Source organism: Solanum verrucosum, unplaced genomic scaffold, assembly GCF_900185275.1.
Source record: "Solanum verrucosum unplaced genomic scaffold, falcon-dt-bn FXZP01000214.1, whole genome shotgun sequence".
Taxonomy (NCBI): Eukaryota; Viridiplantae; Streptophyta; class Magnoliopsida; order Solanales; family Solanaceae; genus Solanum; species Solanum verrucosum.
Genome location: NW_026020059.1, coordinates 3,526,399 through 3,540,305, shown reverse-complemented (window position 1 = coordinate 3,540,305; position 13,907 = coordinate 3,526,399). Strand labels below are relative to the sequence as shown.

General features: G+C 33.0%; 1 protein-coding gene across 1 annotated transcript; it reads left to right on the top strand.

Annotated features, from left to right (window-relative positions):
- Nucleotides 1-5,704: 5,704 nt before the first annotated feature.
- On the top strand, nucleotides 5,705-6,400 carry LOC125823334 (uncharacterized). Its single transcript, XM_049502725.1, has 2 exons — nucleotides 5,705-6,273; nucleotides 6,382-6,400. The coding sequence occupies exons 1-2, from the start codon at nucleotides 5,705-5,707 to the stop codon at nucleotides 6,398-6,400; spliced, it is 588 nt and encodes a 195-aa protein (XP_049358682.1).
- Nucleotides 6,401-13,907: the final 7,507 nt, after the last annotated feature.

Genomic DNA, 13,907 nt, shown 5'->3' with positions numbered 1-13,907 from the left:
CATGATGGCTACATGGTTTATGGAGACGTGAGTTATCTGAACTCAAACTCGTCTCCATATCGGTGCTCAATACTACTCCCAAAATATACTTAGCTCATATGTTTGTAAAAAACAAAACTATTTCTTTGGTTTGGGATAATTACTCAAAAACTTAACTTAAAAGCTCTCTTGGAAATCTCAGATTCCTTTCTTTCTCAAATGTGAAAAACATTTCAACTCTTGGGAATACTTAGTTCCCGTATATTTTTTGAAGAATGAACTTTACTCTTACTCTTTATTGTAAACTAGCTCAAAATCTCTTTTAGAAATCAAGGTTTCCTTTATTCTTTAAATGTGAAAACATTTAATCTTTGGGAATACATAGTCCTGATATACTCTTTTGAAGAAATGAACTTCAAACTTTACTCTTTACTCAACTCAAAACTCAATTCTTAAAACAAAGTTAAAACATTTGTAAAAAACTTTTGGAAAACTTTATGAACTTCTCTTAACTTGACTCTTGACTTTTCTTGACTTGACTCTTCACTTACTCTTAACTTTCCTTGAATTGAATTATGGATTCAAGGATTGTGATTTGTGATAGGAAAGATCTCATGATGTTTAGGAATGATTTTAGATAGCTAAAGATGAGAAATGATCAAGAAATCACTGCCTGGAAACTAGTCCGCTACGCAGAGGTGTATTTAAATTTTGGTCGCGAAAATACTTTGAGGTACAACGATCCGTGACCGCTCTGCAACGCAAAGAGATTTTTCTCAAATCTGAGAAGCAGGTCCGCGACGCGGCCCCACTACCCAGATTCGCCCACTTTTCCTTCCCTAGTTTTCCAGTCTTAATTCACCTAAAATCGACTATTCTTCTCAACTTTTCTTTAGATTCAGATACCCAGCATATGTACCCATGAACCTAACTCAAAACAACTCTAAAACTCGACGTAAAGATCTTAGAAACTTCTCAATTCAACCCAATTCAAGAACACCATTCAAGATTCATCAACTTTCTAGAACAACTTCGCTGAAATAAACATGCCTGACGCGTGGGTGAACGAACCCAACGCTATGAAAGACTCACATACCTCTTTAGGGATTAACCCTTGTTGAAATCCACAAGCTAAACTTTCAAGAACGACGAACTTTGCTCTTTATCCTCTTTTCTCCTCTTGCGTTCTTTCTCCAAAAACCCTAGCGTGAATCTCCAATTGCCTAAACTGAACCAATTCAGTTTTGACCCTTAATTAATTCACCAAAAAACGAATTAAAATAATAGGGTATGGAAAAGATCAAAACACCCTTTAAAAATCCTGATTGGACATCTCACTTATACAAACTCGGAATTGCGCAAATTCAGCGGCGTTGGAAAGATTATTCCAAGAGCTTTCCATCCATATCTAAAAGTTCATCTAACTCATCCTGAGCTAGGAGATATGGCCATTTGAAGTTGACCAAAACTCAACTTATCCTAACTTAACAAAATTTCCAGATTTCATTCTTTCCTTAAATGACTATTTCCAATTCTTTACTTCTTCCTAGTTATTTCAACTTGCGAGATGTTACAATATCTCCCCCTGGGGAATATTTGTCTTCGAATGAGATTTCTCTTACTAGGCTATGGGTGTAACATCATTCAGTTCAAACACCCAACAAGAAAATACAAACAAACAATATGCTTACTCATAAATTAAAGAGTACTAAGAAGAGAATTAGTACGTTGGTCTACATTTTCTTCGGATTCGAATAGATGTGGATATCTCTTCTTCATATCCTCCTCAGCTTCCCAAGTAGCTTCATCAACAAATTAGTTCTCTAAAGGACTTTGACTGATGCTACTTCCTTCGTTCTCAATTTGCGAACTTGGCAATCTAGAATCTGAACAGGAATCTCTTCATAAGATAAGCTATCATTGATCCCAATATCTTCAGTTGGTATGATCAATGAAGGATCTCCCATGAACTTTTTCAACATGGAGACATGAAATACCGGATGAACCGCTACTAACTCTTGTGGTAGCTCCAACTCATAAGCTACTTTGCCAATCCTCGTGGCTATTCAATAAGGTCCAATATACCAGGGACTAAGCTTCCCCTTCTTACCAAATCTCATAATGCCCTTCATAGGTGAAACTTTTAAATACACTTAATCATCAACTTCAAACTCTAACTCTCTTCTCCTAACATCAGTGTAGGATTTCTAACGACTCTGTGCCATTTTCAACCTCTCTTGAATCACTTTCACCTTCTCCATCGCTTGATGCACTAAATATGGTCCTATCAACCTAGATTAACCAACTTCAAACCATCCAATAGGAGATCTGCATCTTCTCCCATAAAGAGCTTCATAAGTAGCCATTCGGATGCTAGAGTGGTAACTATTGTTGTAAGCGAACTCGATGTGAGGTAGGTGATTATCCCAATTACCTTTGAAATTGATCACACACGCCCTCCACATATCTTCTATGAGTCTTTTCCATTTTCAGCTTTAAATGTTTAAAGACATGAGTTTCCTTTTTGGCCAGTTGAATGTTTCTTTTAAGACATTATAAGTTTATTGCATGAGTTTATCTTTTGAGACTGTTTCATGTTATTTAAGTCTTCCACTAAGAGTTAAGTCAGGTCAAGGGCTCGCTTGGGACCAACAATGGTTCTCGAGTGCAGTTCCGCTCAGGGTGTAGGCTCGGGGCATGACATTAGGTAAGAATAAATGTTTTCTGGATCAAACTATTAGCCGTAGAGAATTTAGACCAAACTATTGACAATAGGAGATATTTAGACCAAACTGATAACTAAGAGCATTTTATTCAATTTCATATAATTAAGGTTTTTTTTGTTCTTTTAATAATATATATATAGAGGAAATAAGTATATTTATGCAGACCTCCCATTTGCCAATGTACATTATGATTAAAGAAAAATAATCATAATGTTGTCTTCATAAAGGTAGTGATGTTTCTAATTTATTTGACAAGATCAGTTAGTAACCCACTACCATAAAATACCATTACGCAAATAAAATAAAATTAGTTCATTAAGTGCATGAATCAATAGTTTGCTCTTCCATTGATCAATATGAATCATTGATAAATTTCTTAATCAATTACTAATTAAATTATTCTATTCCATTTTAAAAAAAACAAGTGGGGTACTAAAAAAACACAATCAATCTTGTTTTTCACTTTGCATTATTAAAAATATAAATTAATACAAATAGAGGGGGAAGCAAAATATGAGACCCAGAAACTAAAAAAAGATGAGCATATTTTTTAGGTTCACCAATGAATAAAAAGGCATAGTATAGTATTGGTTTCAAGTTTTAAATTATCAAAACTCAAGTTAGAACCATCAAAGGATTTGGTACACTAGATTTAGTTACATTATACCTCCCTTAATCAGTGGTTCTGAATTCGAGCCTTGAAAATTCTTAATAGAAAACACTCCTCCTGAATGGAGCCCTATGCAACACGAATTCAGAACAGTCGGACTCCAATACAAATACTGAACACCGAGTGAAAAAATAAAAACAATTGAAACTCAAGTTGGAGAAGTATGAATTGGAAAAGGGGAAAAAAACTTTAGGCGCATTGACGTGATGGTGAGATATTAAGCCTTTTCTTGGGGAGTAATGATGACATCTTTAATACTTTATGCTTTATGTAAAGGGCGAGGGTGTGTGTATAGTAGTTTGGAAAAATACATATAATATCCTCCAAAGAAGTTCGATTTTGTCCATTATATATGAAGATATTGTTGGAATATAAAAATAAGCAACATAAGTAAATAGTTAGGATAATTTGAATGTAATATATATAATAATACATAATTATAGATTTTAATGAAACAAAAAGTGTGACCACGATCGCAGATTGCACTTTCCACGAGCAAATCCGTTCACACAATTGTCTTCTAGTTCCACAGTCTTTTTCTGTGTAATCTAAGTATATATGAATATGTGACATGTGTATGGAAAAATTTCTCGTGGAAGAAATTGGGTAAAAACTTTCCCTCCTTGATAGATATGAAAATATTTCATCATAGAGCATCTGTGGTCTAGTGGTAGAATTTTTCTATGTAAAAATATATATCTTGGTATGATTCCAACTAACTATATTTTCTTTATGTGTATTTCTAAAAGTCGACCCGGTCTGTCATTTTAAAAAAAAATAAAAAATACATTCTTTGTCGTCTTTTAATTTATTGAAACTCACAATCTGAGTAGGTTATCCCTTAGTTTTAACTGACCATGTCCTCTAGTGTCGTGATCCAACCCATGCCAAACCGATGATGTACATAGTATCGATTTGGCGTTGGTCTTCCTTACAAAACCAACCATGTCTATCTAGCAACCATGGGCATGACCAATGACATGAGGAGGAAAGACGAGGAAAGAGATGAAAAAATGTCGAAGATGATGATGCAAGTGAAACTTTTGGCTAAACTTATGATGGGCAACAAAACAAAAGTGTCAATGCCATTGGATCATATGGGGCAGCATCTCATGAGGAAGAGGCCGCATATGCGTTTTAATTTTATCTTGCCTAGGTTACCAACGTTCTTGGCGTCCTTGAGAAGAAAATCAAGGTTGGAGAGATCGAGATGGACAATGGAGAGATAGAAATAGGGAGTGTCATGTTAGAGATCCTAATAGAATGCATGATAGATACAACCATTGAAGTTCAAAACATGCTTCCTCAAAAGGCTGAAGCTCTGCCTAACCAACCAAATGAGTGACCCTATGAGATCAAAGACGAAGATATGCTAGTTTGTGTGCTAAAGAGGTTTGAGTCAACCGACAATGGGGTCAAAGAACTCAAAAATGATGTATCAAATCTGACCAAAATGAACTCTCATTTCGCTTCGATCAATTGAAGCTAGACAAATGATTTCTAAGGGTTGAACATACAGTCTATTTCGGGGTAGGTGTATGGATTCTAAAACCCCTACTCTTTAGTCGGTCCCCGTCGTTCAAGAGTTTCTGAAAGTGTTTCTTGATGATTTACTTGATGTTCCTCCCGAAAGGAACATAGACTTTGATATTGACCTTCTCCCAGATACGCAACCTATTTATATTCCTCCTTATCGTATGGCTCCGGAACAATTAAAGAAGTTAAAAGAACAATTGAAAGAATTGTTGGATATGGGTTTCATCCGGCTAAGTATCTCTCCACGGGGTGCTCTAGTTTTGTTTGTTAAGCATTTAGAATCTCAAATGAACCATCTGTCGGTGCAAAAGAAGCCAAGGGCCAAATGTTCGCTTCCTAGTGGCATCTTCGTAATCCTAAGAATGATGGTCATTGTATGACAATAGTTACTAGAAGTAAAAAGTTGCTTGATAATGTGAATGTTTACCCAAGAGAGTTGTGAATGAAAAATTGGATGATGGAGGGTGAAACTTAGTACACCCATACCAATTGTTGTGGATGCTGATTTTATGAATAATGAGAATGTGAGTACGGAAGAAGAAAAGAAGGACGAATATCCTACTGTGGTAGTTGACGTCGAGGAGAACAAAACCACTAAGGGTGATGTGCCTAAGTGTCCACCTCTGTACCTCAAAGGTTAATAAAAAGGAAAGATGACAATCAATTCAAAAAAAAAAAAATTGGATTTGTTTTGAAAATTGTTCGTCAATATATCATTGGTTGACACACTCTTGAAGATGTTGGGGTATACTAAATTCATGAAAGAGTTACTGAAGAAAAAAGAGTTGTTGATATGGGCACAGTGGAGCTGTCACATCATTCCAGTGTTGTCATGGCAAATAACTTAGCTCCAAAGCGAGAGGTTCTAGGAGTTTTTACAGTTTCGTGCACCATTAGGATGTACTTATTTAACAAAGCATTGTGTGACCACGGGGCAAGTATGAACTTGATGCCCCTTGTGATTTTCAAGAAGTTATGTCTTGTAACTCCTAAACCCACTTCAATGAGGTTTCTAATGGTTGACCTCTTTATAAAGTTGGTGGGGATTCTCTTTAACATCTTGGTCAAAGTCAACAAATCCATCATTCTCTCGACTGAATTTGTTGTGTTGGATTGTGATGTCGATATTGAGGTGCCTATAATATTAGACCAATCGTTCCTTGTCACTGAGCGTGCTTTTATAGATGTAGATCTAGGAGAACTCAAGTTTAGAGTTGGGAATGATGAAGTGACATTTGATGTGTGCAAACTGATAAAACCACAAGATAAGTGTAGGATGGTGTCAGTAATTGAATCCATGAACAAGTTGGTTGAAGGTTCATGTGAGGAAGTTGTACCCCCAGACATTGGTAGAAAAATGAGGTATGTACATCACACTGCAATGTTAAATCAAGTGCTTTTTGAGAGACAACCCAAGTATTTTTAAATTCTTTTTTTTCTTCACTTCTTGTTCTTTTTTATTTGTTTCAGGGTTGTGAGGAGATACTAAGTGAAAAATAATGAAGTTTGAGCATAATATGCTATCATTGTTTTCTCCATTTCTATGTTTCTATTGACATACTATCTCTACATATTTGTGTTAGTAATATTAACGAAGGGAATATCTTTTTTTTTTAAAAATTGTCTTATTCGAAATGATGCTCTTAGAATACATATGATGAACGTTATACATGTGAGACATCTCATAATTTTGTTTATTCTTGAATAGTTATAATTATTTTCATTAATGACATATAACTAGGGACGGGAATTTTTTATAGGAATGCAGAAAAATGTATTTTGAATGTTATACATATGATATTTCACATGAATTTGCTTATATCTTAAACCGTAATAATTGTATTTTTAAACGACAAAAAAGTAGGTGTGAAATTTTTTATAAAAATGAAAAAAACAAGGTATTCTAAATGTTGTACATGCGATATTTCACACGAATTTGTTTTTATCCTTGATGGTAATAATTATATTTGTGGACGGCACAAAAATAGGTGTGAATTTTTTTTTGTACAAGTCCCAAAAAATAAAAGTATAGCCCTCTTCTAATATTGGAAGAACTCTTACAAATGCTAAAGAACTTTTTGATATATTTGCATATTCCTCTTTATATTGAGTTGGTCAATACTACACCACTTGTCAATTTTAAACATAAGTTTTTCATCCATATACAAACAGAGAATATATTCTTTGAAGATGAATTATTGAGGTGTGTTTAAGAAGTTTGTGTGATGCTGGTAAATCATGACAAAGAGTTTTTTACTAAGGTGATTGAGTTGCTAGAGTCTTATGAATATAAAGGTGATGTCTCTAAATAAATATTATTTGATTGAACTAAATTTTATCTAATTTTCTTTAAAATGATTTTTCTTGTTTGAGGATTATAAGTTCTCTATATTCTTTTAAGAGATATCACTTCTATATTCATATGACTCTAACAATTCAATAATCTCAGTAACAAACTTTTTGTCATGATCTACCAACATTACATAAACTTCTTAAATAATACCATAAAGAAGACATCATTGTCCACATTTTATGTGTTTGATAATGAAAGTTAGATATCTACTACATTGCTTTAATTTTTTTGCATTTTTTTTCGTGTTGTTGTGTTTGGTGGATGCTTGACATAGCTACCAAGGAGTTTTGGTAGGTGAAATTACAACCTGAAATTTTGGGTCGTAACAATCTCACATGAATTTATACTTATCTATTTCTAAAATTTGTTATCTTTGTTTTTCTGTATTTCCCTTTTCCCTCATGTCTAAGGTGTTTGAAGATTATAATACATTTTTTACTCTTACTATCATTGTTTACTCTATTTTCCTATTTCCAATGACACACTACCTCTACATGTCTATCTTACTGATCATCTATAAAGGAATCTCCATTCTAGGTGATGTTTTTGAAATACATGTTGTCAACGTTATACATGTAAGATATCAGAAGAATTTAGTTTTTCTTGAATAGTAATAATTATTTTCTTGAACGACACAAAATTAGTTCTGGAATTTTTTATACAAGTGAGAAAAATGTGTGTATAATGTTATACATGTGATATTTCAAGTGTATTTGTTTTTATCTTGAACGATAGTAATTGTTTTCGTAAACGATACAAAAATAGGTGTGAAATTTTCTATACAAGTCCCAAAAACAAAAATGAAGCCATTTTCATATATTAGAAGAAATCTAATAAATTCAAATAAATATATGAAAATATATATTCCTTCTTAAATAAAAAGTGAAATAATAAGATACACTCATAATTTGTTAGACTTTTGCTTGGGTGATTTAATAAAGTCCTTTTCATAATAAAGCCCTTTTCATAATAAGATACAGTCATAATTCCTTGATAAGGGTTTCATTACGCCAAGTGTCTCACCTTTGGCGGCTCCATTCCTTTTCATGTGAAAGAAATATGGTTCCTCAAAATATGTATCGACAATCGCCAGTTGAACAAAGGTACCATAAAGGATAAGTATCCTCTTCTTAGAATTGATGACTTGTTCGGCAAGCTTCAGAGTGCCACTTGTTTCTCTAAGATAAACCTCAGATTCGGCTATCATAAGTTGAAAGTTAGAGAAAGTGATTTTGAATTTATTATCATGTCTTTTGGTTTGACTAACACTCCTGTAGCACTTATGGATTTCATGAATAAAGTGTTTAAGCATTATTTGAACATGTTCATTATTGTATTCATTGATAACATCTTAATCTACTCCAGAAGTGAGGAGGATCATGATAGTCATTTTATAATATTATTCAGACTCTTAAAGATCGCGAGTTATTTAAGTGTTTCAAGTGTGAATTTTGGTTAAGGTATGTGTCATTTTTAGGGCACATGGTATCCAACGAGGGTGTCCAAGTTGACTCTCAAAAAATAAAAGTTGTAAAGAATTGATATTAGGAATTTCTTGTGTTTGGCCGGATATGATAGAAGATTCGTAGAAGGATTTTCTTCCATTGCATCTCTTATGACTAAGTTGACCTAGAAGAAGGTTAAATTTCAATGGTCAGAGGCTTGCACTACAAGAAATAACACTTTTAGTGGCAGCTAAAGTCACCTCAAAATCCTCAAAAGTTGCTGCAAATTACATTTAGTGGCGACAAAAGGGTCCTTGGCGTTACGACTGAAACTAAAGGTTATTTGTGGCGACAAAGATGAGTCGCCACAGAAAGACATCTTTTGTGGCGATATTTATAGCCACAAAATCTTATTTATATCGTCACAAATATATTGGACAAGGTGTCCAATAAAAAGGTCGCCACTGATGGAAAGGATATAGCAGCAACAACAGTCGCCACAAACACTACTAGGGGCGACTTTAACCCGCCACAATAGAGTTAACTTTCAATATTGGGAAAATTGACTTTTGGTAGCGACTGTAAGTCGCCACAAATACTAATATATTTTGAAAAAAATTAATATTTATATATTTAGTACTAGTTGCCTAAAAATATAGCAATTGTCCATTACTCATACAAAGACATAACCAAAATACTTCTCACTAAGAGAATGTGATATCTTAAGACTCCTCTGTCAATAATTTTTCATCACTTGAAGAACCATCCTTGTAACAGAAAAAGAAAGTAAAGATTCACTTCAATCAATTTGAAATTAAGCAGGAAAGGGATTTGAGAACAACATAAAAAATTCATGCTTACATAAATGGAATACTAACTTCTTACTCACAGTTGCACTATACGTGGATGAACAACACATTTGGTATTACAATAATTTTCTCAATCAAAAGATAGAAGGAAAAAATCTGATTTCTTATTATATATTCATATAAATAACAAAATTTTCTTTTCCATTAACATTAATTTATTTCTTAAAGATAAAAGGCATATTGTTGTAAACAATAGTCATTCAACTACAGAGTAGATGAAATAAACAATCAACTTAAAAATAGAAGAACGTGATATTTACTACAATTTATATAGGTGTCTTGTATATGTTGATGTTCCTATATACCTGATTAACATCAGACTTCATTTACTTGTACTGAGTGATATATGTATGCATCTGCTTCAACTTCTTTTTTCGTATAACAGATTCATCAATTTACCTTAATGAAGACAATTACCTTCATTTAGGTGTATCAAGCAACACTAAAAGAATGCACCTGATTCAACTTTTGCTTTTCCATGAGTTTGGTATAAGCTAGATATTCAAAGGTATTATCCAATCAGGGAAAGCTAAAAAATGAATATATAATCGAAGGTACATTGCCTAGCACCTGCTAACTGATGGTGATAGTACTATTCAAAGAAAAAGATGCCATGAACATCAAAACTTGCAAACAACAATCTGATTTGAGACTAGTGAAAAATTACTTTCAAAATGTACAGCATGTGCTCATTTCACTAAAGCAAATCAGAATCATACATGTTAGCTTTCAAGGAATTAAACTATATCCAAAGTACAGTGTCCTAAGGAATCCTCATAACTTGAATCAATGAGAAAGGCAAAATGTGCTAAAAGAATACAGCTGATTCATTAAAATAAGCACCAGAAACATACTTCCTCCATTTTAATTTATTGGCCTGATTTTAACTGAGCACAGGGTTTAAGAAAGTAATAAAGAAGAATTATATAGTTACAAGAAAATAATACCAGTTCATGAACAATATTTTACTGGAATTTTTTTTATTTACAGCAAGGAATTAAATAGCTATAAAGAATTTTAAAGAAATAAGCACAACCACTGTGAAGAATTTGGTCAATCTTGTACAAGTCTCTTTACACCTCTTTCATACCATAAATTACATTGGCATAGGTCAAATAAGTATAACACTAATACACAATCTCCCACTTTTGTAGATTACTCATGCTTGGGTGAGGTCAAGTTCTTGAACAACTCAAAAGTTGGTCGTCTAATTCTTTTTAGATAAATATAATTGAACAAGGTAAATTTTACAATTAACAACTAAATACTAGTACTCTAAATAGTGCAACTTTCTGTGCATAAATACCAAAAGGAAAGGAAAAGAAAGAAAACAACATGAACCCTTCTTAAATTTCATGAAATAGTGCCCAGATTAAGTATCTAACATACAACTTGAACCCTTCTTAAATTTCATAAAATATTGTACCCTGATTAAGAACAAAACACATAAGTAGTGACGATTAGTGTCAGGGGCGGCTCTAATAAATCGGTGGCCTAAAACAAAATCCGAATGGAGGCCTTAAATTCGAATATATATTTTTTATGAAGTTTATTATAGCCAATTATTTAATCTTTCTTGAGACATAGTATTCATAATTTATCAAACTTCTATTATTTCCTTGCTCTTTTATGAAAAAATTATATTTTCTACAAATTATACGTGATATTTTTAAAAAAAATATGTATAACCTATTGTATTTTTTTAAAATGAGGCCCCTCAAATTTTGGGGCCTAAGGCAGTTGCCTTTTTCTCAAAGCTGTAGAGCCGGCACTGATTAGTGTAATGAAGAAACTGCAATAATATGAAACTCATGCTAAAAGAAAATTCACTAATAGTTATTATCAATCAGTGATAAACCAAAATAACAACAACAAATAACAGAGCAAATATCAAAAAGGGACGTAAAGAACTCATTAAAAATCATTTTGCTAGACGAACTAATCTTATCTTATCAAAAGAATCCATCATATATTTTCACGAAAAACTCAAAGGACGTGTCTAAAGTTTCAGCAGTTATTGCCCTAAGAAATTACCCAACCAGTAGCACAAAAAATCTCTTATGTGCATATAACAAAGAATCAAACCATTATATATATCTATGTAGAACTTCAACTTGAAAGTACACTATCCTCTACGATGGCCTTTATATCATCTAACGTAACCACATTTTGGTTAATTGGAGCCAAGGTCAAGGAGATGATAAATTGAAAGTATTCAGGATAAAAGGTATTATGTAAAATACAATTGAAATAAGAACGGAAATTGTTTTCATTAAAATTACCAAGCCTAGAGTATGTTTAGTCGTTATAAACAATACTTTAAGTACATCTCACCCCAATCCATCATGTATTACAGTAACAAGGACAAGGCAAAGTGCAAATATTATTTTACCTTGAGATGAAGGAAGAAGATCCAACATTTCCTCGTAGAAGGAGCCCATATGAATAAACTTACTATATTTATTTCCCCTATAATTGTAAGTATTAGCTTGCTAGACTATTTTAGTTCATCTTTTCCCTGCAAAATTGAAAGCACACTAAAATAGTTTCTCAAATCTATTATCAATGAATTTGGTTTTCAAGCCAAGGACATATATCATATTAAGCTTGACATTTTAGTAGCTTTCAATTTGCATTATCGTCATCCCAATTTCTTTTTATCTATAACAAGTTATTAATAATTTAAAATTAATTGAGATTGTACTTCTAGTTCACCTTTATCATAATTCAAGTAATCAAAATGGAAGTAGAAATTTTCTCTCTTACACAATAATTCTGTAACATTCATTTAAAAGAGAGAACATTCATTCAGAATTACTTTTAATAATAAATATAAAATAAATAATCTAAACCCTAGTCGTCTGTATCTCTTGTCCCAATTTCAGTGCTTCACAATACTGAATACTTTTGCAGTTCAGTAATTCACACTCGTTAATTTTAGCATAAATGAACAGTATGGATTATAAAATATGTATCACTAAAAGATATGTAATTTCAAAAAGAAACTTTCAGCTTACCAGGAAAAGAAGATATCTGAGAGAGGAATATCAAAGCCGAAAATTGACAAAATAAGTTTGGCGAAGAAGCCATCCTTCTGTGCGGAGGGGTGGAGATCTGTCAATTCCTCAGAGATAAGGGCTTCAGATGACTACTCCTGTGTGAATTTCAAACTGGTCAGACAAATTGGAGAAAAACAATCTGAGAATACAAGTGTATAAACGTCAACATTTATAGATTTTCAAGGCCAAATTCATGTACCATCAAAAAGGATTTGAAATTTAAGTAACTACCTGATAGATTTGAGCTATTTGAGTTGCGCGAGAATTGGGAATTTTGAAGAGAGAGGAACGTTTTCTAAGAGAGACACAACTAGTGTTTTACTTCTCCTTTAATTTAGGGTTGTTCTTTCTCTTTACTTTTTCTTATATTAATTAAAAGTAAAATCATTCACATGTAGTGGCGATCATGTCGCCACAAAAATTCTTCTGAGGCGATTTCTCATAAGTTGCCACTATTTTTTAGAGTTAAAAAATTTATTTTCACCCGGAATGAAAAACTCAGCTATATTAGAGGCGACCTAAGAATAGTCGCCACTAAAGGTTTAATCATTTATAGCGACTTCAAAATGTCGCCACTAAATGTTACCAATTTGTAGCGAGTTTAAAAGTCGCCACAAAAGGCTCGTCTTTTGTATCAATTAACCAAGTCGCCACTAAATGTCGTTGCAAAAAATTGAATTTCTTGTAGTGTTGTGAGAAAAGCTTTCAGGAATCAAAAACTCGATTGACTACTTCCCTAGTGTTGATCTTACCAACAGGCATAAAAGATTTTGTTATGTATTGTGATGCATCCACAATGGGCCTTGATTGTGTTTCGATGCAAAATGGTAAGGTTATAAATTATGCTTCCAGATAGCTTAATACCCACGAGAGAAATTATCCCACTCACGATCTCAAGTTGGAAATTGTAGTATTTGGACTAAAGATTCAGCGTCATTATCTTTATAGAGTGCATGTGGATATATATATTCACTAATCACAAGAGTCTCTAGTAAGTTTTCAGTCAGAAGGAATTGGACCTTATATAGAGAAGATGGTTAGAATTGCTTAAGAAATATGAAATGAGTATTCTCTACCACCCAAGAAAGGCTAATGTGTTGATGATGCTCTTAGAATATCATCTATGAGATGCACCGCTCATTTAGAGGAGGGAAATAAATATTTGGGTAAGGAAGTGCATGTCACGATCCAAAAATGGACGTGATGGCACTTTTCTTTTCCCACCAAGAAAAGTCAGCCTCAACCCAACGAAAGCTAAAAAAAAATGCGG